We start from the raw sequence: 26,013 nt of genomic DNA, 5'->3' as shown, positions 1-26,013 counted from the left end.
GGGATATTTCTCCTCCCACACGAAAGTAATTTTACATTTTCAGACCTGAAATTAAGCGATCTGGTGCAAACTTTTGGTGCAATACTTGGATTTTTTTTTTTTTCTGGCTCGATCCCCAGCCCAACCCCCCCCCCAAGTAAATATTTTTGGAAACAATTAATACTTTTTCATTAAAGTGTTAATAGCATATCACGGCATTTAGCTCTTATTCCGCGTGTGCATCATTTGTGTGTATGTACAAAGTCTAATGAGGTAGAGGGGGAGGGTGTGGGATGCTCTCTTTCACTCGACGGAGCTTTTGCTTTTTTTTTTTTAAATCAAGATAAAGCGATATGAAGCATACTATTTGTGAGAAATTCGGGTAGTGTGATTTTCCCCCGACTTTCCCCTTTCTTTCCTTTTTTTTCACGATCCAAAAGTGTGTTTTTTTGTTTGTTTTTTGTTGTTGTTTTCTTTTTCTTGGGGGTTTTGGGTTCTTCCGGTTCCGCGGCCCCTGCAATGTCAATTTCCCGACTCACTGTAACAAAATCCACTCGGCGTCAGGTCGAACCCTACGCCACTGTGCTCAACTACACCCACATGCTTGCACATAACCCCATGCACAATCAGGTACACCGCCCGCTCGCTCACACACTCGCAGCGACCGTCCTCGTTTTTACGTGCTAACGTATGGGAATTGAACGATGCGTGTGTCGCCGATTTGTTTTGTGCACGGTGAGTGTAACCGACACACAGCAACGTCCTTGAATGTCTTCGCTTTGTGGTCGACCGGAATGTTTACATGTAAAGGGATTGGCGAGACCCGGATGGTCGTGATAATGTTATGCTCTAATGTCGCCTGCTGACCTCCACGACCCTGCAAAATAACAACTGCAATTGCCTTGCAAAACTACCTCGCATGGGTAATAATACAGTTTGTTTATCTCCAATGTAATGCCATAAACTGAACAAAAGAGCAGAGTTCTGTGTTATTTTTTGTTTGTAGTAGAGAACAAAAAAAAATCAGTGTTCGATAAAGGTTGTCCGTATAACAAAGGCTGTGTTTTTCAACTCCTTTTCTCGGCAGAAACAGGTTATCCAAACAGCTTTCAAGGAATTTTTTACGAGTTGATAAACGCAAAGCTGTTTTGAAAGCCCTTTAGGAAAGCCTTTTCGAAAGCCCGAAATTTGTGACGATCCAAACAGGTTTCCTAAACAGGTTATTAGAAACCTGTTTGTAAAAGCCTTTCAAAGTTGATAAACGCAAAGCTGTTTTGAAAGCCCCAAGTACTGCGGTTACGCAACCATGCGTTTCCGGTTTCTGAAAAGACGCGCGCCACGTAAAGTGCACACAAGTACGTGTACACAGGTGTATACATACAGCTTTGTGTAATGCACGCATATGCTTGGAACAAGGAGGTGTTTCTCTCACCAACAAGGTTTGAGAAATAGAGTAACAACAGTCTCATTCCCTTTGATCCCATTTCTCATGCCGCCACTCAGAAATATTTGAAGTATGTGCTAAACTGGAGCTGCCTGACAGATAGAAAGACAATTGATTCATGTGCCATTGTATCATGACTCCTCACTCTCAAAGGAAGATATGTCTTTTGGATGACAATTGCTTTTCGCCGTCCCGTCTTAGAAAACAAGCGGCACATTAATAGTACAGGCAGTCAGGGCTTTGGAAAGGGCTCTCGAAAGGGCTATGGAAAGGGCTATCGAAAGGGCTATCGAAAGTTGATAAACGCAGCCGACGAAAACAAGCGGCACATGAATAGTACAGGGAGTAGACAGGGCTTTCGAAAGGGCTATGGAAAGGGCTATGGAAAGGGTTATCGCAAGGGCTTTCGAAATTCGTTTAAACTGGGGAAAGTTGATTAACGCAGCCAAAGACTTTTAAAGTCTTTCCATGAGAAGCTGAAAGTTTCTTTGACATGAAGGCATAACGGACTGTGGGTCTTCCTGTTACAACTAAACCAATCCTCATTATTTTAATCAAACAAATACATACATTCTTATCCCGCTAGGGAGTCTTGACAAATTTCATTTACAAAATCCTAAAAAGGTGATGGCTTTGAAATTTAACAGACACACTGGACCCCATATTTGGTACTTTCTTTTTTCTGAAATTCGAACTTTAAAGTCTATGTACTCTTTTGAAAAAGATGTTAAGACAATGCTGCTCTCTCAATATCAGTGATCTTATAACGTCTTTGTAATTGTATTATATGAAATTCCCTCGTGGAAATCGCCCTTCTGAACTTATTGCGTAAAGGTATGTAACCGACCATGACCTGTAACTCTTCGCCTGTACCTCTGTGAGAAAATACTTTGCCATGCTTTACTATTCAGTGATCCAGGTGATCTAACTTTGTGTTTTAGAGAAAGCAAACAGACCTCTCCTCTCTCCTTTCTTCTATCCTATCTCTATGCAAGTCATCCCCCTCCTATTTTCTTATGTTATCATGTACGAGGGCTGCATACAAGTCAAGCAATGCTTAATCTGTAGCCCTTCGGTGTTATTTATTGCATCGCTGATATGTTTTGTTGTACATTGTACAGGCAATGCAGAAAGTTACTTCATCCAAAAAAAAAAAATAATAATGTGTATGTATAAGTGTGTATGGCACCAACAATGTATATAATATATTCACGTAAATGTATCTGCATGAAAAATTATATAATGCAGGAACCAATATATCAAATCAAATCAAATCAAAATTAGATGAAATTTTAGTTCGAGGTTTGTCTGTAAAGAAAATCGACAAGACGAAATCTGTATAGACTCACAACTATCCTCTATGTCATTACACAATTATTATTTCTTCATATTACAATTGTATCATTTGTTAATTTTTTTGTGGTTAATATGTTACATACTCTAGTGAAATAATGAAGCTTGTAGTTCAAACCAAGACATATTGTTGATCACATGATTATGTGACATTACGTTTTCGCTATCTTATTGGTTTATAATGTGGAGGCACGGACATGGGTTCTTACTTGTGTCTTTTGTTCACCCTCTTACTGTACTACAAAGCTGGAATCAATGATACTATCTGGAGGACCTGATATCTCGCCTGATGCATCACAAGCCTACGCAAAGAGTATCTGTACCATGAAAAACCTTAAGACTCTGGAGCTACGTAATGTCAGGATAGCAGACGAGTCCTTTGTCGCCCTCGCCGAATCAGCATCAAGAGCAAGGGTATCCCACATTGCATTACGTGTTAATACCTCCAATGTAATGCCATCCACTGAGCAAAACAGCAGAGTTCAATTCAATTCATTTTTTTTTTCATTCTTCTTTTTCCAAGAAGTCATAACACAAGATAAATTAGGTATTACATCATAAGCAAAAACATTTATAAATGATATCGATAAACATAAGAGCGCATACTGCAAAAAAAAAAAAATAAACAAAGTCATGCATCAATTGAAAAAAAAAAACAATAGAGAGATCCACTAAAAAGCACAGTTTGTATATTGTGAACCACTAATAAAACTTATGAATTACTTATTTACAAACACTTGTCACAAAAATGACATACGACAGGACGGGACAAACAGGAGAAACACAACAACATGACACAACTTGCCAGAATAGATGAAAAGAATGGAAGGAAAGAAAGAAAAAGAGAGAATGAGAGAATGCCTACACGCTGAACAAGGGAATTGGAACAGGGGATGAAAGAGAATGTGCTTCATAGACTTGGCGCTGGATGCAACTGTCCAAGGATTGAGATGGCTACTTCATTACGTAATAATGTATTCAGTGGTTGAATGATTGGTGGATTGATGGATGATGAACCCTGATGTTGACGAATCTATAGCTAATGAAAACAAAAAAAAAACCATATCAGTGAGGATTTAAAAGAAAAAAAATCAACTTGAGCTTAAAAGAATACAATGATTGGGAATTTTTCATTTCGCAGCTTAGTGAGTTCCAAAATCTAGGACCAGTATGTATACATGTAAATGTATTCTGAGCCAATAAATGATATCGTTAGATTGTCTAAATGAAACTCATTACATTGTCTGGTGGGATAATTATGAAAAGACTGGTTCCGAGGGAACATTGAATTGAAATTACTGGGAAGTGCATTAACATTGTAATTAACCATTAGCTGACCAACTTGAAAAAAAAAATACAAGTCTTTAATTTTCAAAATCTTATATTTAGTGAATAATGGCTCTGTATGGGAACGTATCCGGACGCTACAATTTAATAATACGAATAGCCGTTTTTTTTTTTGTTGTAATAACAGTAGTTTATCTAGTAAATTTTGATGGGCACTACCCCATGTTAAGAGTCCATAATTAAGAAAAAGTAGAATTAGAGAAAAAATACAACATACAACAAAGAGGGCAATGGAATATGAAACTTGAGTCTATTACTAATACCAATATAGCATGAAATTATTGTACAAATGTTTGTAATATGCGGCATCGACGAAAGTTTATCGTCCACTGTGATACCCAGGAATTTTAAATGAGATACTCGTTCTAACAAAGTGTCATCCAAAATAATACCTGTGCCTAAATCTTCTATAGTATTACTAAAAAGAATATATACTTAGTTTTCTGGAGATTAAGTGATAATTTAAAAGCTCTTATCCACTGAGTTTCCTTTTTTTCAGTTCGGAATTAATGCGTACGAGAGTATCTGGATTTTGGTGATAAAAGAAAACATTTGAATCATCGGCAAAAAGTATGAATGAGAGTATGTCAGATGATCTGCAAATCATTAATATAGATGATAAAAAGTAAGGTCCTAATAAACTACCCTGTGGGACGCCACATTTAATGAATTCTAAACTCGGGCTGCTCTCGTTCAGAGACACGTATTATTTACGGTTTTTTAGGTAACTGCTGAATCACTCCAAGGCCTTCCCCTGTATTCCATAATGAGACAGTTTATAAAGTAATATTTCATGATTAATTGTATCGAAGGCCTTGGAGAAGTTCAGGAAGATACCAATAAGATGAGAATGATTATCAATAGCATGCGCAGCGTGGTCAATTAAATTTAAAAGAGCATAAATGGTGCTATGTTTCTGACGAAACGCAAATTGAGAATTTGTAAAGACACTATGAAAATTGAAAAAAAAAAAAATAATTGTTCTTGTAAATATTAATTTTCCAATATTTTAGATAAAGATGATCACAAAGATATAGGTTTATAATTACTTACATAAGAATCATCTCCTCTTTTCAAATAAAGGGAAAACCTTACCTATTTTCATAAAATCAGGAAAAACACCCCTTAATATGGATTTTTTGAAAATATATGAGAATGGGTCAGCAATTAAAGATATAATTCCCTTTAAAATAAAATTACTGATATCGTCATAACCGGCACTTCGCTTGTTATTTATTGCAGTAACAATATTCATTATGTCATATGTTTGTTGTTGGAACGAAAAAAAAAAATAAACTGGAATTGGATTGACCTAAGAAGTTAGAAAAATGTACATTTGACTGCGATATTTTCTCTGCCAAACTCTCTCCAATCACTGAACCTTAAGAATGAAAAAAATAATGGCTATATCATTGCGATCTTCAAAAACCTTATTATCATGTCTTATTTAAGTGATATATGGTTTCTTTTTTGATATATTCATAGCCTGCTTCAACCCCTTCCATGGATTTTTTATGTCATGTTTATATTTTTCTAACTGAATCACATACTATTTTCTCTTTTCCAACCGTGTGATTTTCGTTAACATATTTTATACGAAAATATTTATTGTTTAACTTCTCAGTATTTTTTCTTCATTTTGAGATGATAATGTAACCGATTTTTCCTATTTCTTGGACGGAGAGCAGACTTTATAATCCATCGTAATTTGGGGGAAGTTGTGTAATTAACTGACTTTTCTTTTAATCTAGGAATATACTCATCTAAATATCTATTAATTATGCCTGAAAAATTCTCAAACAGTACATTTATATCATCATTATCATTAACACTAGACCAATCAGCCCTATCAAAATCTGCACCAAGGCTAGCCAAATTTGCTGGTGTAGCTCTACGTCTGGATGAAGAAAAATGAAACATATTAACAGTGTTCAAGATCAAAACATGCTATAATAGAAAAATGATCATTAATATCAGATAAAAGTATAGAGGAATTTAAAATCTGCACAGAATTAGCAAAAATATTATCAAGGAGGGTGGCGTAATGATTTGTAACACGAGTTGGTTTCGAAATTAATGGAAAAAAAGAGGCTGACAAAAAATATTTAAAGAAATTCTTGACATGTATTATCATCATTCTTAATCAAAGCAATGTTAAAATCACCCGCTAAGAAAATACTTTTGTTAATAAAAAAGGCTTTTTAATAAGTTTGTTATACAATCCAAAAAAATATTTCGGACTTGAACTTAAGGGTCTATAAACAATACCAATTATTTTATTTTTATTTTGAGGAATAAACATTTCCATAAACAGGGACTCTAAAATACATTCATAATATTCAATCCATCACAAACGCTAAATTCATTTTTTTTTTTAGATAATAAAATGCAACCCCACCACTCATTCTATTCACACTGTTATTAATAAAATCATAACCATTTAATGCATACGGCAAATTATCATCAAATGATAGCCATGTTTCAGTTAGACATATAACTGAATTTTGATGTTTATTTTGATTATCTATCAATATTTGTAATTCATCAAAATGTTTAGTAATACGCCTTATATTTAGATGTAACATAGAAAATATGAATTGTAAAAAACTCTTTGTAAAATATTTAAATTTATCAACAGTGACATACTTAGAGGGAGTTTGAGTGAAGTCATATTCAAAATCAAAGTGTATTTATCTCTATGAGATGATCTAACATTGTGGGCTACAAGATTATCAAAAAACCGAATGTAACATATTCCGACTTATTTCCGAAGGGGAGCCTTTTACTCTTTATGTGCCGCGTTCGCAAGTCCGACCCAGTCGACGGCGTGCCAACTTCGCATATTCTGCTCAACAAACAAAGCCGCCAAAACCGATCGATAAATTGAATCGCTAATCCCGCGGTACAATCAAAGCGTTTCTCGCGCTTTTGTTCCTCTCACATACGACTTGTATTTTATGTGGTGAATGACTATCAAGCGGTGTTCCCAACTAGATTTTGCGCGTAGACTTAAGTTTCTGTCGCTATTTTATGTGCAAAAGTTATTCCTCTACAGTAATGTAGCAACTGGTAATTCAAAAGAAAAATTGAAAATAGAATTGTTATACATTGTATATGGAAGCAAAGTTTGGCATTCCGCTTTAACCTTGCTCACTATTATGTCCAGCTTAACAGAAATTTGTAAAAGTTATACAGATTGGAAAAACATAATTTTTTCTCTAATCATGACTATCTTCGTGTCTCAGAATAACGTGGCATACAGGGGGGTTTCCACCATGGCACATAAAGAGTTAAACAAATCTAAGAGTTCAACATCATCTAGGGAATCAAAATGCTGCATTGAGTCGATTAGCCATAAGGAGAGTCATAAAGTATATGAAGGCATATCAACTGACGAGTTTGTAAAGGAATGAAATATGTTGGCACAAGGGAAGCACGAACAACCCCGAATTCGCGGATAGGACAGCAAGTAAAGGCATTAAGGCATGACAGCTTGTGGTTTTTTCCTGTTATAAATAAACCTCTTTTGTCCGTGGTAGTCTCTTATGAAAATTGACAAGACGAATTATGTACAGCCTCACAGTTATCCTGCTTGACAATAATACACAATAATTCTTTCATCTTACATTATTTTGTTTCATTTGTAAATCTTGTATGACTTACATGTGACATACTCTAATAAAAAGATAAAGTTTGTAGTTAAATCCTGACAGATTGCTTATTTCATGACTAGGGAGCTTTAGATTTTAGACGCGCGGACTTTCAGAGGAAAAAAAAAATGTTCTGAGCGAGCGCAGAGAGCGCGTCAAGTCGATCTATCTTTAGCTTGCGTCGCCTGAGTTTTTCACTACGCGTACTGGGCTATTTTTACGTCCGCACATTTGGCAACGTAGAGAACTACTTCATGAACGGGGGGGGGGGGTGTTACATAAAGTTGTTCGTAGAATTACTAATGACTTACGAGCGACTGGTGGTCAGTTGTTGTGCTAAATTATGGAAATTCTGTTAAGTATAGCACATCAGAACTGATCACCAGTCACTTGTAAGTTGCTCGTAACTTATACGAACAGCTTTATGAAACAGGGCCCTGATCATATTGGGGCGCGATTTTATTTTTGTACGTTGCGTCCCAGCGTATAATCTAAAGCTATTTTTCAACACGACGCAAGGGAGAAGAGAACGTCCAGCCCACTCGTCGTCTCAAACATCTGCGCGTCAAAATCTATAAAGCTCCCTATTATGTGACTTGTGTGTTTGGTTTTTGTTTTGTCTTCTTTTCTGGGGAGGCATCTAATGATTTCTTACTTCTGTCTTCTTTACACCCTCTTACTGTACTACATAGCTGGAATCAATAAAACACGATGGAGGGCCTGACATATCGGCTGCTGCATCACAAGCCTACGCCACGAGTATCTGTACCATGCCAAACCTTAAAACTTTGGAGTTACGTCATGTCAGGATAGCAGACCAATTCTTTGCGGCCCTCGCCGAAACAGCGTCAGGAGCAAAGGTATCCTGCATTGCATTGCAGTTTGTTTATCTCCAATGTACCGCCATACACTGAACAAAAGAGCAGAGTTCTGTGTAAGCTTTTGTTCATAGTAGAGAAAAAACGATGTTTGATAATGTCTTCCATACTACAAAGACTTCTTACAGTCTTTCCTTTAAAAGCTGAACATTTCTTTGACATAAAGGCATGACAAGCTGTGGGTCTTCCTGTTACAACTAAACCATTCCTCATTATTTTAGTAAAACAAGGACTTACATTCTTGTCCCACTGGGCAGTCTGATAAATTTCATTTACAAAATCATGAAATGGTGATGGCTCTAAAATCTATCAAACATAGTGGACCCGATATTTGGACCTTTCTTCCTTCTGAAATTCGAACTTTAAAGTCTATGATACGACTCTTTACAAGAAAAGCTGTAAAGACAATGCTGCTCTCTAGATATCATTGATTTTATAATTTCTTTGTAATTGAATTGGACGAAATCCCCTCGTGGAAATATGGACCTTCTGAATTTATTGCGTAATGTTATGTAACCGACTATGACCTGTAACTGGTCACCTGTACGTCGGTGAGAAAATTCTTTGCCATGCTTTACTATTCAGTGATCCAGGTGTTCTAACTTTTGTGTTTTATCAAAAGCAGACAGATTTCTCCTCCCTCCTTTCTTCTATCCTATCTCTATGTATTGTCATCCCCCTCCTATTTTCCTGTCTGTTATGTATTACGTACGAGGGCTGACCATGTAAATCAAGCAATGCTTAATCTGTAGTCCTTCTGTGTTATTCATTTCATCGCTGATATGTTTTGTTGTACATTGTGAAGGAAGTGCATAAACTTACTTTGTCAAAAATTAATGTTTATGTGTATATTATGTGTATGGCACCACCAATGTAAATGATATACGTGAATATGTCTACATGAGTAATGATATAATGCAGGAACCAATATATCAAATCAAATCAAATTCGAATCAAATTTTTCTCCGTGGTTGTCTCGCAATAGAATCGACTACAAGAAACATGTGTACACTCACAATTATCCTATATGCCATTACACATATTCCTTCATCTTGCATTTGTATCATTTGTTAATCTGTCATGGTTGACATGTAACATACTCTAATAATGTAATAAAGCTGTTAGTTAAAACCTGACATATTCCTTATCACATGATTATGTGACATATGTTTTTTTTTTTTCTTTAAAAGGCACGGTAATGATTTCTTAATTGTGTCGCTTTTCACCCTCTTACTGTACTGCATAGCTGGAATCAATGATACACTTTGGAGGACCTGCAATCTCGCCTGCTGCATCGCAGGCCTACGCCACGAGTATCTGTACCATGCCAAACCTTAAGACTCTGAAGTTACATGTCAGCATAGCAAACGAGTTCTTTATCGCCCTCGCCGAATCAGCATCAGGAGCAAGGGTATCTCACATTGCATGTTAATATCTCCCATGTACTTGCCATAAAATGAGCAAAAGAGCAGAGTTCTGTGCTATCGTTTATTCGTTGTAGAAAAAAAAAAATGTTCGATAAGGTTGTCTTTGGCACAAAGACTTTTTTAGTCTTTCCAACAGCAGCTGAAAGTTTCTTTGACATTAAGGCATTACAGGCTGTGGGGTCTGCCTGTTACTAATAAAACATTTTTTTTTTTTTTCCATGGGAGTCTCTGATGAAAATTAAGAAGGCGAACCATTTATAGCCTCATAATTATCCTGCATGACATAACACAATTATTCTTTCGTCTCATATTATTTGGTTTCATTTGTAAATCTGTTATGGTTTACATGTGACATATTCTGATAAACAGATTTGTACTTAAATCGTGACATATTGCTTATTTCATGATTATGTGACTTGTGTGTTTGTTTTTGTTTTGTCTTCGTATATGGGGAGGCACTTAATGATTTCTTATTTGTGTCTTCTTTACACCCTCTTACTGTACTACACAGCTGGAATCAATATTGCACGATGGAGGACTTGACATCTCGGCTGCTGCATCACAAGCCTACGCCACGAGTATCTGTGCCATGCCAAACCTTAAGACTCTGAAGCTAAATGATGTCAGGATAGCAGACGAGTTCTTTATCGCCCTCGCCGAATCAGCATCAGGAGCAAGGGTATCTCACATTGCATGTCAGTTTATTTACCTGTAATGAATATCATACGCAGAACAAAAGAGCAGATATCTATGTTCCTTGTGTTCATAGTAGAGAAAATCCTGTGTTTGATAAGGTTTTCGCTGGTACAAAGATTGTTTTAATCTTTCCAACAGAAGCTGAATGTTTCTTTGACATAAAGGCATGACGGGCTGTGGTTCTTCATGTTACTAATAAACTATTTTTGTGTGTGGGTGTCTCGTAGGAAAATTGACTAAAATAAACATGTATACACTCACAATTGTACTGTAAGCCATTACACAATTCATTCATCTTACATTTGTATCATTGCTTAATATGTTATGGTTAACGTGTGACATACTCTGATAAAAGAATTAGGCTTGTAGTTAAAGCTGACATATTGCTTATCACATAATGTATGTGACATATGTTCTTGTTTTTTTGTTTGCTTGTTTTTTTTTTTCTTGGGAGGCACGAAATGATTTCTTAATTGTGTCTTTTTTTTAATTCACGCTCCTACTGTACTGCATAGCTGGAATCAATAAAACAGGATGGAGGACTTGACATTTCGGCTGCTGCATCAAAAGCCTACGCCAAGAGTATCTGTACCATGCCAAACCTTAAGACTTTGGAGCTACATGATGTCAGGATAGCAGACGAGTTCTTTGTAGCCCTCGCCGAATCAGCATCAGGAGCAAGGGTATCTCACATTGCATGTCAGTTTATTTACCTGTAATGAATATCATACGCAGAACAAAAGAGCAGATATCTATGTTCCTTGTGTTCATAGTAGAGAAAATCCTATGTTTGATAAGGTTTTCACTGGTACAAAGATTGTTTTAGTCTTTCCAACAGAAGCTGAAAGTTTCTTTAACATAAAGGCATGACGGGCTGTGGTGTTTCATGTTACTAATAAACTATTTTTGTGCGTGGGTGTCTCGTAGGAAAATCGACTAAAAGTACCATGTATACACTCACAATTGTACTGTAAGCCATTACACAATTCATTTATCTTACATTTGTATCATTGCTTAATATGTTATGGTTAACGTGTGACATACTCTGATAAAAGAATTAGGCTTGTAGTTAAAGCTGACATATTGCTTATCACATAATATATGTGACATATGTTCTTACTTTTTTGTTTGCTTTTTTTTTTTCTTTGGAGGCTCGAAATGATTTCTTAATTGTGTCTTTTTTCTTAATTCACGCTCATACTGTACTGCATAGCTGGAATCAACAAAACAGGATGGAGGACTTGACATCTCGGCTGCTGCATCACAAGCCTACGCCAAAAGTATCTGTTCCATGCCAAACCTTAAGACTTTGGAGCTACATGATGTCAGGATAGCAGACGAGTTCTTTGTAGCCCTCGCCGAATCAGCATCAGGAGCAAGGGTATCTCACATTGCATGTTAATATAGGTTTTCCCGGCCAATTTCGCACTGTTGTCAGTCCAATTCCTAATTGCTGCATTCAATTTAGCGAAATTTAGCGTAGATGACATGTTCGGTAGTTCAATTTCATGATCTCTTCATTCAGATTCATTTTGGAGCATTCAAATTACCTTTAGCCTCATTCTAATTAACACTTTTTCAATTGAAATTCGTAAAACAAGCACCATTTCGTTATTCGTTCATTCAATTTAGAATGATATAGTCACGTGATCACGGTCATGCCGCACTCGTTCATTCAAATTCATTTTTGGGCATCCAATTCAACATCTTTTGCAGTCAATTTAGCACACATGTTAATGCTTGGTTCTTTCTTCTTCTTCTTTTTTTTGTCAACATAGTTATTGTTTTGCAAGCGTCATTACATTTCATATTTTCGTACTTATTTAGAGATTTTGGCAACAGTTTTTTTTTTTTTTTCTTCAGTGTGCTTAGTGATTCTTCCAGTCCGAAGATATAGTGCATCATGTGGCCACAACTTATCTGGCCGTTGAGTGCTTTATTCCCAGTGTGTCGGCCAGTTCTAGGAAGTCAAGGTTATGATCATCAAATGTTCCTATAATTCTTATTCTGTCTTCTTGAGAAATACGTCTGTATCTAACTTGTGCTGTCATGACTGTAAGAAGATGAAGTTAATCTGTAGTATTGGTACATCAATAGGCCTAAAATAACATGTATGAAAGAAAAGGGGCGTTACAGAACAACAAACTCGAGTTATATATGGTAAAAAAAAAATGGTACTTTTACTGCTTAACAGTGCGTGGATGAAACAAAAGTCACATAGAAATACGCGTTTAACCATGTTATCACCTTTTCAAGAAAGAAATAACATGACGTTAATTTGAATGAACATGTTAGGAATTTGACTGCCCATACGCGAAATTGAATGACTGAAATACCCCTTTCGGCCACTGTTGGCGAATTTGAATGACTGAAGAGCACGTGCCAAATTGAATGCTCGTTTTACGAATTCGAAAGGCACATGTGCAGATTTCATTGATCGAAATGCTAAATTGAACGACCAACTTGCAATTTCGAATGACAGAATGTGCAGTGACGAGGATTTTCGCTAAATTGAATGAACTTTTTACCAAATGGACTGACAGAAGTGCGAAATTGGCCGGTAAAACCTGTATATCCCATGTACTGCCATAAAATGAGCAAAAGAGCAGAGTTCTGTGCTATCGTTTATTCATTGTAGAAAAAAAAATGTTCGATAAGGTTGTCTTTAGCACAAAGACTTTTTTAGTCTTTTCAACAGCAGCTGAAAGTTTCTTTGACATTAAGGCATTACAGGCTGTGGGGTCTTCCTGTTACTAATAAAATATTTTTTTTTTCCATGGGAGTCTCTGATGAAAATTAAGAAGGCGAACCATTTATAGCATCATAATTATCCTGCATGACATAACACAATTATTCTTTTGTCTCAAATTATTTAGTTTCATTTGTAAATCTGTTATGGTTTACATGTGACATATTCTGATAAAAAGATTTGTACTTAAATCGTGACAGATTGCTTATCTCCTGATTGTGTGACTTGTATGTTTGTTTTTGTTTTTTCTTCTTTTCTGGGGAGACACTTAATGATTTCTTACTTGTGTCTTCTTTACACCCTCTTACTGTACTACATAGCTGGAATCAATAAAACACGATGGAGGGCCTGACATATCGGCTGCTGCATCACAAGCCTACTACGCCACTAGTATCTGTACCATGCCAAACCTTAAGACTTTGGAGCTACGTCATGTCAGGATAGCAGACCAATTCTTTGCGGCCCTCGCCGAAACAGCGTCAGGAGCAAAGGTATCCTGCATTGCATTACAGTTTGTTTATCTCCGATGTAATACCATACACTGAACAAAAGAGCAGAGTTCTGTGTTATCTTTCGTTCATAGGAGAGAAAAAACAAACAATGTTTTATAAATTTGTACGTACTATAAAAACTTTTCTAGTCTTTCCAACAGAAGCTGAAGGTTTCTTTGGCATAAAGGCAGGACGGGTTGTGGTTCTTCCTCTTCCAACTAAAGCTACGGTCACAAAGGTTCGTACGCATGATGCGTTCGTTCCAATGTCATCGTGCGTATGATTTCTTGATTTCGTAGATATTCGTACGAATTTTATGCGGTGTTTAATTCGCAAGAAGAATTTAGCCTTTTAGAGAAAAGACAGTGATAGAATGGCCCTAGAATTTGTACGTTTTTCGTAAGACTACATTGAGTAATTCTTTCCTCAGACTTACGGCCATCTTACGATTTCTTTTGTCGTAAGATGTTCGTGCTTGCAACTTACGGCACTCTCAAATCATTAGTAAGAAGATTTTATGACTTTTGTATATTTTGTCAGGTTGTTAAAAAGACGCTGCCGTGTCCTGTTGAAATTCTATAACAGTTAAACATGTCATACTTCAAGATGGCAGTAGTGCCAAGGAGACTACAACTGCAGCTGCATCTGCAAGTAGAGGAGGAGGAGGAGGTTGTTGTTCCAACTCTACCTCTCTCGCTCCTTCCTCCTCATGTCCCTCTTTTCTTTTCTTCCCCTTTCCCCTCTTCCCTTTGACTGCCTTCCCATATTTAACAGAGATGCTTTCTGGTCGAACACTAACAGAACAGAGTGAGGATTCGAACTTCGCGCGTTTGGCCTAAATGCCCCCTAAAAACTCAGCAGTGGCACAAATTGTGTGCCTACGCCTTACGAGTCCCTTACGAACGCCTTACAAACTCGACGAGTTATTCGTAAGAACGCCGTACGATTCTCTGTCCGTGAGGCATTCTTACGAAAGACGTAAGAGCCCTCTATGAACGATTTGAGGCGTTCTTACAATCATCATAAGAATTTATGGCTTCTAGAATTGTCTCTCGACCCTACAAAATCTAGTTCTTACGATGTTTTTACGACGCTCGTACGGCCTCCTTACGAAGAGAGGGTTTCGTACGAAGTTAACACAAGACCATCGACCAGGCTACGAACTTACGAACGGTATACGAACGGTCTACAAACGCTGGTTTCGTACGGCCTTCTTAAGAAGATCTTGCGAAATCGTCTAAAAATCGTTCGTACGGCATTCGTAGCGGTTCGTAAAGGCATTTGTGACCGAGCCTTGAACAATTTCTCATTATTTTAGTTAAACAAGGACATACATTCTTATTCCGCTAAGCAGTCTGATTAATTTTATTTACCAAATCTTGAAATGGTGTTGGCTCTAAAATCTATCAGACACACTGGACCCGATATTTAGAACTTTCTTCCTTCTGAAATTCGAACGTTAAAATCTATGTACTCTTTTAAAAAAAGCTGTAAAGATAATACCACTCTCTTGATATCAGTGATCTCATGTCTTTGTAATTGTAATTGTATTGGACAAAATTCCCTCGTGGAAATATCGCCCTTCTGAATTTATTGAGTAATGATTATGTAACCGACCATGACTTGTAACTGTTCACCTGTACCTCGGTTAGAAAATACTTTACCATGCTTTACTACTCAGTGATCCAGGTGATCTAACTTTGTGTTGTAGCGAAAGCAGACAGACCTCTCCTCTCTCCTTTCTTCTTATCTCTACGCAAGTCATCCCCCTCCTATTTTCCTATCTGTTATGTATTATAGGTTTTCCCGTCCATTTTCGCATTTCTAAAATTCAATTTCAAAGATTTTCCATTCAAATTCGTCCCGAGAAACTAACAGAATGCAAATCCTAATTTTAATTTGGTCAATCATCATTGTGATTAGTTTTTCGTCAACCATTGTCAAAAATCTCGTGTTCAAGGTCGATTGTCATTGAAATTCGTCCCCGGCCTCCATCGACTCGAGAATGTAAGACTCAAATGAGTATCTGAATATAAGCACGATTGAAGTCCATGGAAGACCATTTCGAGTAAACTTTTAAAAGCTTCATATTTTTTTTTTAATTTGTCCAATAATATTCTATTTAAGTGTGATGGGAAGGCAACATTGTATATACAAATTAGAACATATATTATTATGACAATTAACATTTACATTAATTATGGAGAGGCCATTTTGTGTGATGGACTTTGGTCGTTCTTTGAATCATATGGACTTGGTCGTTCTTTGATCCATATACATGGTATTCTGCTATAGAGATGAGAGGATGATAGAGAACGCTATAATATGAGTGTAAGATTGACCCAAGTCCTTCATTCTTACATTAAAGACACTCAGTCGTGGCGAGTGGTTTGTGCGGCACGGAGACGAACGCAACACGCTGCCTCCCCCATTCTGTATCAAATGTAGTGACCCCCGAATGAGAATAGCGCTGGCTCAATGGGTCAGCGAAAATACGGTAGGCTACAAGAGAGCTCCCTGTGCTTATCTCCTAACCCAAAATGGCTGTCCCAGCGAGCCACGAGAGCTTCCGAATGGACGCACACTCTCAGTGCGCATGCACATGAAGAGAGGCTGAAAGAGCCACGCGTCTTCTGGCCTCTCTCCTCCAATCACCGCAGCTCGCGGTGACAATATTATTGTGTATGATGCGTACACGCACACACACACACACACACACACACACACACACACGCCGCAGCGTCTTCTGGCCTCTCTCCTCCAATCACCGTAGCTCGCGGTGACAATGTTTGTGTATGATGCGTACACACACACGCACGCACACACACTTGTTTCAGTGGTAGCATTGCACAATTGCATGCACAAACTTCGGTTGTTCGGAGTTTACGTACCATTAGGGATGGCGATCGGCTGCCTTTAATATAAGATTTAACTTATTCATTTCAGGCACTTCCGGGATTAGTTAGGATTTATCATTTGTACACAAGATGAGTCCAGGCATAAGCTACAATTTCCCATGTCAAAGTGAATTTGGCAAAAAAAAAAAAAATGGACTTGGGCCGCTCTTATATTCAGGTCTTCAAATTCTTCTTTGTTCGCACATTTTCATGAATTTTTCAAACAAAATTCGTAGGATACCATTGGTCTTTTTTTTAGCGAGAGGTTGAATTCATTATCTACATTACCTCACTCTCTCCCGGCACTGGGATCAGTAGACATTATTCCTAAACCGTTTGCGCGCACACACACACACACACACACACGCACAAAGGAGATGGAAGGATAAACGGCAGAAAACATTTTTTTTTTTTATTGCTCCATATTCCACATTTCAACAAATACATAAAACATAAACATAAACATCACAATACAAAAGCCTGGACGCATTGTCAAGTACAGCTTATAAGACAATGAAACATGTGAAATATGAGGAATCTACATAGAAGCATTGCTTGTAGGGTGTAGATTCCCAGTGATAAGATCCGGATGTGAGATTATTTCTTACTTGGCATGTGTAATTAAAGGAATGACAATTTGTGAATAGGAGAAATATAAACGCCGAAAAGTAAAAAGAAAAAGAAAAAAAGAAAGAAAACAATGTCCGCGGCACAAAACTTCTTGAGAGTTGAGTGATCACCCGACATTAGAAACAGTAACGACAACCTTTAATCGTGTCGTGACAACTTTTGGACTGGATCTTTTTTACTTCCTGATTTTATGTTATTGCAAAAAAAAAAAAAAAAAAAAAAATTCATTCCAAATGATATAGGTTTCCCATTCATTCTCAATTTTTTTCATTCCCTTTTCACAAATTTTTACCTCAATTTCGTCGCAGGATGTCGGGAATAGGCAAACCTTACTTTCAAGAAATTCGTCTTTCGTCGTTCATTTTCAAATAAAGTCCATTCAATTTAGTCATTTGGCATACATTTTCGTCATGTACAGTTCATGTTTTTTAGTCTCTCTCGCAGCACTCAAAACAGCAGGATCGATTTCGTCTTTTGTCAATCATTTTCGTCAAACTGAAATCCACATTCGTCTCATATCTCTTTCCAGTGTGATTTTCCAGCCATTCATGTATTTCTTTTTTCTGTAACCGTTCACATTTTACATTCAGGAGTTACCATACACACAAGTGTCCCCCCCCCACACATACACACAACCACAGATACAGACACACAGACACAGACACAGACACACACACACACACACACACACACATACACAAGCGATCAGAGTACACACTGATACAAACAGGCGTACCGTCTCGCAAACAAAAACACTGACAAACAATTTCTAGACAAACATAATAAAAACCAAAATTTAAGTGTAGAATTGTAGCCTGTTTAATGTCAGAGAATGGATAACATCATTATGTTTGCTGCTTTCCAGGGTGCAAAAAATAAAGTTTTCTTCATGCATTATGATGCAAAAAAAAAAAATAAACATTGCTAGTTAAGTTCCAAATGTGACACTGACATACTGTCCTGGGTTATGACTTTTGACTGTCGTTTATCCTTCAATTTTTGTTGGCAGTCATGATTTTTTTTCGTGTGTATTGTCTAAGCACATGGTTAGGGAATAATGTGTATCGATACAATTTACGAGAGAAAAATGTCGGCTTAGAGTTGGTTCACCATCAAAATAAAGAATCGACAACATCTGACTAATTTGGATGAAATATCCATGAAATTGAGTGAACTAAAACGAATCTGTTTCTCATCATTCTGCGATCCGTTAGTGGGAGGGATGAATTTGAATGACTATTGACGATTCTGAATGCTATGTCTTCGAAAATGTTTCACGAAAATTCGAATTACAATGACAATTGACGAAATTAAAGGTAGGATTTGCGTTCCATGTGCTTGTCGGGACGAAATTTAATAATGAATCTTTGACATTGAATGGCAAAAGTGCGAAAATGGATGGTAAAATCTATAAAGGCCCCCCCCAAAAAAAAAAAAAATGATGTGTTTTTATAAACAATCAAAATCGGCTTATAATCTGCACACATGTGTTAAGTTTTCTGGAAATCTTCATTTGCTTTACAGTACGTTTGTCTCCTTTTGTTCTGTGAGAAGGGTGTGTTCGTATGTGTGTGTGTGTGTGTGTGCATGTGTGTGTGCGTGCATGTGTGTGCATGTTTTTATGTGGTTTTTGTGTGCAGGGATACGGTAAACGTGTATGTGTGTTACTCCTGAATGTGGAAAAAAGTGAACGGTTGCAGGAAAAATAAAACAACCAGAAAATCACAACAAAAAAGATATGAGACGAAATTGAAGAAAAATTTGACAAACATGATCGCTAAAAGACGATATTGCTTTGGCTGTTAGGTGTGCAGCGAGTGCGACGGACGAATTTGATTTGTAAGTGACGAAAATGTGTGACAAATAACTAAATTGTATAGACTTTGCTCGAAAATGATAGACAAAGGACGAAACCACAAATTGAACCACAAATCTATTGCATTAAATGAAAAAAAAGTTTGAAAATGAAAGGGAAGCATATGTATATATATATATATATATATATATATATATATATATATATATATGTAAGGGGGTGTTAGCGTGTATGTGTTGTAGAATAAAGTCACTTGTCAGGATGGCTTATTCTCACCCCGAATACATAATTTCATCCAAATGGATATAACACACAGAAACATTAAACAAACTAAGTATGTGGGCGTCAAAGCAGTGACAAAGACAATGTAGTACACATTGGATTACATTAATCACCTTGTTGGTGTTGAGATTTATTCAAAGTCAGGCATCAGAGCAACCAGTTTGATCTCTTTTAACCATGAAAGATAAAAAGAGTCATTATTCATATACAAATGACAGAGATAAGAATGTACTCACATATAAGTCCACTCTGATATTCAATGAAGGGGATTGGGTCTCTACCATTCAATATTCGCGCAAAATGCTCATGGATACAGTCCTCGCGGTCGAATTAACATGCTAACTGATGGCGAATCTCGTTGGAGCGCTCAGTTCATGAAGTGAAGAGGGTCCGCGAACGATGACCAAAGGACATCTCTGCGTTGAGTTGACTCACAGTTGGGGGGGGGGGTCCTTGTCCAAATGAAGGCTACTTCGGGCTTGCTGCAAATTCTTGAAGCTGCATGTCTGGTCCACAAAGCACTAAGTAGTCGTTTGACTTCTCCTTAGATCGACCAACATATAACAGACCATTTCGAATGTACAGCAAAGCGTCCATAAAACATCATTCAAAACATCTTATCAACTCGAACTGATGTACAGTGGACATGACTTAGTTATGTCAGGACAGAACTTCGTGTCAATGCAAAACGTTGAGTTTCTCTACTAAAACATTTAAGTATAACAGCTTGGTCTCGGAGAAACTGGAACACGTCCTTCCACTTCACAGGGCTTGGGGAGAGAGACTCCGAACAGAAGTATCAACTCCAATATATACTATGTACAGGGGCCTGCTCCTACTATCCCATAATACTCATCTCTTGAAGCATACCCAAGCTTTCCTGACTAACCCTTCTCAAAGAAACTTTATACAAAAACTTTATACAAAAACTGACCATGAATGGTAAGGGAGAGAGAGAGAGACAAAGAGGCAGAGGGAGAGAGGGAGATTGAGAAAGAAACTTAATACAAAGCATTCTACATGCATGCTGTACTCTGGTTCTTTGTACGGCATCACAAGGTGGCAAACTTCAAAGTAACATAGAACAATACCAGCCACTTTTATGTGGTTTTCTATCTCTAAGTCACTGTCCAGTCATTGCCACTGTCCAGTCATTGCCACTAAATCCACTATTCAAGTAGGGTGGCAGTACCTCTTTTGTTTCATAAACTCATTCAACCTTTAGGTTGCGTGGTGGCACTATACATACACTGTGTACCAAGCAGCTATTGTATCGTGTACTGGTAATGAATAGATTCCAGCTTTCTGGTTCTACAAACTCTATGTACACTAAAATGGGCAAGTTGCTCCATAAACTTATATTACATGTCTTGGTATGAAAGCTACTATATTCCAGCTTTCCGCCAGTACTATCTATACAGTAAAGTGGGCATGTTACTCCACCACTTTACATACCTCCCTGCTTTAAAGGAATCATGACTTCCACGTCATGATGATAATGCATACCATGCATCTTCTTTACATTGTTATTTACATATATACAAAATGTACAAAATACACAGAATATATTATTTACAATATTCATTTCAATACAGTGAGAGAGAGGAGGGTTACCAAAAACCTATCCCATCACAGTCAGATGGGTCAATTTGAAAAGACATCATGTATACGTGTAATGATGTACATATGAATTAAATCCAAAATTACTCTCTCCTCCTTTTGCATTTAGAATTCAACAAACAAATCAGTGTTGTTGCATCTTTCACACTGAATGTGTAATGCGTGTAGCATGTAAACCACAACTATCGTTTTCATCATTTATTTCAATCACGATGGTCGGTATACAACCATATCTACTGCCATCTACTTCAACAGTATACATTCTCATATATAACACTATGTTAGTATTTCGTGCCATCCTTAAAGATGACAGTAATAAACTCTATTCTTGTGAGTTCTAAAACTTCAAACATACACATAGCATAACAATATAAGCACAATAATATACATGGTATTACAACCTCAACTTTAACTTGGCTAGGCTTTTAGACCACGCTTCAGTTGTGTCACTCTCAAAACATCCTTCTTTCTGCGCTCTTGCGACACCAGAGGCAAGCCACTCCACACCTAAAACAATGGGCCTTTGCTCTGTCTCTACAATGTAGTCAGAAGCTGTATATCGCATGGGTGGTACCCCTAAAGTAGACCTGCCTGATCTCCGTACTTCTGTCTGTGGGCTTTGCTCTAATGGGGGCAAGAGTTGGGAAGAGGGTACTTCTATAGACCTATCAGGGGACTGTGGCATTGGGGGAGAGGGTGGATGCGAGGCAGCGTCTGCATTTTGGGTTAGACCACTAGATGATGGAGGCTGCCAGACCGCCAGAAGAGGGGGATCGGGTAGTGTATTATCCGCGGGAACAGGGTGATGAGGGGGATGTGGGGGACGTGGTGTGTCTTTCCGATTTGGAGCCATTTCACTTGTTTCATCCTGCTCCTCCGACAGAAATTGGCATGGCTTTACCTCGTTTCGATGTACCGTCCGCTCCGGACCTGAACCAGTTTCTGGCACTATTTTGTACACAGGCTGATCTGGATTTGGCCTCCCTACGATGATAAATGGGCTCTGTCTCCACTTGTTGTTGATCTTTTTCGGCCGTTTGGGATCATGGTTTTTCAGCAGAACTCGCTCTCCCACGAGCAATGGGCTATCCCTCACCTTCTTGTTGTACTGCTGCTGCCTGACTTCTGCCGTCTTCGACAGATGCTCTCTTGCGAGTTTGTGGGCAGCTAGTAGCTCCTCATGGTGAGCATCTACCCAGTCTGATACATCACCGCCTCGGTTGCTATTTCTATCGATACCAAGGGAGACATCTAGTGGGAGGCGAGCATGCCTTCCGAAGAGGAGGTAGAAAGGTGTGAAACCAGTGGATGAGTGAGCGGTGTTATTGTACGAATACACTAGTGAGTGGAGATATTGTGGCCATCTTCTACGCTTCTCACTCTCCAGAGTCTGGATCAGGGAGATGAGTGTTCGGTTGAACCTTTCGCATTGCCCATTTCCGGCAGGGTGGTATGGAGTGGTTCTCCTCTTCTCTGCTCCATACAACTCACACAGCTCCTTGATCAGCTTGGATTCGAAGTTTGCTCCCTGGTCGGTGAGTATGCTTTGCGGGAAGCCATAGCAAAGGACAAAATTCCTCCACAGAGCACGAGCAGTCGTTGTTGCAGTTTGGTCTCGAGTGGGAACAGCTACGCAGAATTTAGTGAAATGGTCTGTTATTACCAAAACATTCTCATATCCATCAACTGAACGTTCTAGTGTGAGGAAGTCGAGAGCAACGAGTTCCAGAGGTGCTGAAACTTTGATTGGAACGAGTGGAGCCATCATACTCGGCTGTGGACGACGGAGGGTGCATTCTCGGCATCGCAAACACCACTGACTGATGGTTTCTCTCATTTGCGGCCAAAAGAACCGCTCTTCTGCCAGTTTTACCGTTCTTTCCACCCCAAAATGACCCATCTCATTATGTAATGCTTGTAGAGCCATATCATGCAGATCGTTCGGTAGGAGGATTTGCAGCTCTTCTTTCCCTAGTTGGTGGTTATAGCGTCGCCGATACAGGACACCAGCTTCTAATGAGAGTCTGTCCCACTGGTCAAGGAGTTTGCGAGTGGTGTTGCTGTACTCCCTCCTTTGTGCTGGTGTGGGCTTCATTCCTCGTCGGAAGTGTTCCAACACTCGAGAGATGTCCTGGTCTTCTGCCTGATGCTTCATCATCTCCTCCACAGACAAACCTGGTAAAATAAACGTCCCCTCGTCTCCAGCGCTGGCCACAGTCTGAAACACTTCAACGTCATCCATGACATCCTCTTCGTGCACTGTGTTCTCTTGAGGGTGAAGCCGTGATAGAACATCTGCATTCGCATTGACTCTGCCTGGTCTGTAGTGGATTTTGAAGTCGAAGTTTGACAGTTTTGCTAACCATCGCTGCTCAGTAGCTCCTAGTCCTGCTGTGTCGAGATGTACTAGGGGGTTGTGATCTGTGTAGATGTCGACGTAGGAGCCGAGAAGATAGTCCTTAAACTTGTCTGTGACTGCCCACTTTAGTGCCAGCAATTCAAGTTTGAAGGCACTGTAGTTGGCATCGTTGCGCTCAGCTTTCCGTAAGCCCCGGCTGGCATAGGCGACTACCTTTTCCTCTCCATCTATCTCCTGAGAAAGTACGGCTCCCAGACCAAGATTGCTTGCGTCGGTGTACAGCTTGAATGGCCGGCGAAAGTCTGGATAGGCAAGTACTGGGGAGGACATGAGACATTGTCGAAGTGTGTCAAATGCTGCCTGGCACTCGTCTGTCCATATGAATTGCTGGGGTGCCGCATGTTTCTTTTTCTTTCCCTTCTTAGGCTGGCCAGTCAGGGCAAAGAGAGGCTTTGCGATCCTCGCGAAGTCTTTCACGAACCGTCTGTAGTAGCCAGCAAAGCCGAGAAACATGCGGACTTCCTTGGCGTTTTGAGGTTGGGGCCAGTCCTCTAGCGTTTTGCACTTGTCGGGGTCTGTGGAAATGCCGTCAGCAGAGATGACGTGCCCTAGGTATCTCACCTCTTTCTGGAACAGATGACACTTGGACGGTTTCACCTTTAGTCCAGCCTCCCACAGTCTAGTCAGAACTCTGTCCAGGTTGGCCAGGTGGGTGTCGAAGTCACGTGAAAAAATTATGACGTCATCCAGATATATGAGGAGAGTATCATAATTTTGGTCTCCCAGGCAGCGTTGCATCAACCGTTGGAATGTGGCCGGGGCATTGGAGAGGCCAAATGGCATACGGTTGAACTCAAATAACCCCATAGGCGTGGTGAAAGCTGTCTTCTCTTTGTCCTCCTCCTTCATCTCCACCTGCCAGTACCCACTGGCGAGATCCAGCGTGGAAAAATACTGGGCACCACCGAGAGCATCCAAAGATTCATCGATGCGGGGCAAGGGGAACGCATCCTTTCTTGTCTTCGCATTCAATTTGCGATAATCCACACACAGACGTAGAGTACCGTCCCGCTTTTTCACTAGGACGATGGGTGATGCCCAGGGACTCGAGCTCTCTCGGATGATCTCATTCTCCAGAAGGATGTTGAGATGATCTTTCACTTCCTTGAAGAGCTGGGGAGGAATACGCCTGAATGGTTCCTTATGTGGTGGGGCATCGCCAGTTGGTACAGAGTGGGTGCTGAGATTGGTTCGCCCGTAATCACTTTCTCCATGGGAGAACACTCGATGGTGTTTGGCCAACAGATGCCCTGTCTGCTCCAGTTGTGTATCCGTCAGGCCATCTGTGCACACATCAATGCTGGATACCACATCATCGGGGAAGGGCGGCTGCGAGACTGACACCTGGAGTGTTTCGCCATCAATCTGTTCAAGATTCACTTGGTGCCTTCCCATCACTGCGTCAGGTCCGATAGTGTGTAGCACTGCAAGTTGAGTGCTGCGGTCTATGAAAATATCACCGTGGCTGTGGTTAATAACTCGAACCGGCACAACTCCCTTTCTTGCTGTCACCACCGCGCGACCTGTAAGTATATCGTTCGGTAAGTTGCCTGAGTGGCATGCCTCCACTAATCCGACAAGCTCATCCTTCTGTTGAACTGCCCGACATACCCCCATCACAATCTGTTCACATCCAGCCTTCAGTCGCACACGCTTTGATGCAGGATGTACCATATACCCGCCACTGGGGCTGACCATCTCTTCTTCCACAGATAGCACCTGCTTCCAAGCTGCGCTGCTGGCCGTTGAACTTGACTGGAGATGTTTCCTGCCGTCTGGACTGAAAAGTTGCATGCTACACAAACGAATCACATTCATCCCTAACAAACATGGAGATGACGATGAAGGAGCTTTTTCAACCACTAACATGCTCACCTTTCCCAAGTCTTTGCCGAGGACTTCCATTTGCAATTCGACACACCCAGTATACGGCACTTCCAAACCATTTGCACCCCTCAGGCGTAACCATGGCAACGGCTCCGGTTTGTTTTGGTGCATTTGCAGTGACTCTAAACAGCTTTTTGAGATGGTAGATACCTGACTGCCAGTGTCAAGAATGCAGGAGATATTGACACCTTCAATCTTGGCAGTGGCAAAAAGGTGCTCTCCAACGATGTGATGGGTGGGTTCAATCGTTATGGGGCCTTGGTGTTTGGTCTCCGCCGCTTGGCCCTTGGCGCCGGAGAGTTCTAGTTTCCCTGGTGGAAAAGCTGGTTAATGCTGTTTGATGCAAGTGGTGGTGTTTGTGGGTCGGTATTGTGATGCTGAAGTGGCGGGCCGGGCCTGGGTGGGCATTCTCGAGCCATGTGACCAAACTGGCCACAACGAAAACATC

General features: G+C 39.4%; 1 protein-coding gene across 1 annotated transcript in view; it reads left to right on the top strand.

Moving 5' to 3' along the window:
- Positions 1-26,013, top strand: part of LOC140226686 (uncharacterized) — a 294,115-nt gene that overhangs the window by 15,648 nt on the left and 252,454 nt on the right. The window contains exons 4-10 of the mRNA XM_072307126.1: positions 3,023-3,190; positions 8,466-8,633; positions 9,898-10,062; positions 10,590-10,757; positions 11,290-11,457; positions 11,988-12,155; positions 13,844-14,014. Of these exons, the coding sequence (XP_072163227.1) occupies positions 3,023-3,190; positions 8,466-8,633; positions 9,898-10,062; positions 10,590-10,757; positions 11,290-11,457; positions 11,988-12,155; positions 13,844-14,014 (1,176 nt within the window). The remainder of the gene's footprint in view (positions 1-3,022; positions 3,191-8,465; positions 8,634-9,897; positions 10,063-10,589; positions 10,758-11,289; positions 11,458-11,987; positions 12,156-13,843; positions 14,015-26,013) is intronic.

This window comes from Diadema setosum, chromosome 3 (assembly GCF_964275005.1).
Source record: "Diadema setosum chromosome 3, eeDiaSeto1, whole genome shotgun sequence".
Lineage (NCBI taxonomy): Eukaryota > Metazoa > Echinodermata > Echinoidea > Diadematoida > Diadematidae > Diadema > Diadema setosum.
This window is presented reverse-complemented; position numbering and strand designations above follow the sequence as displayed.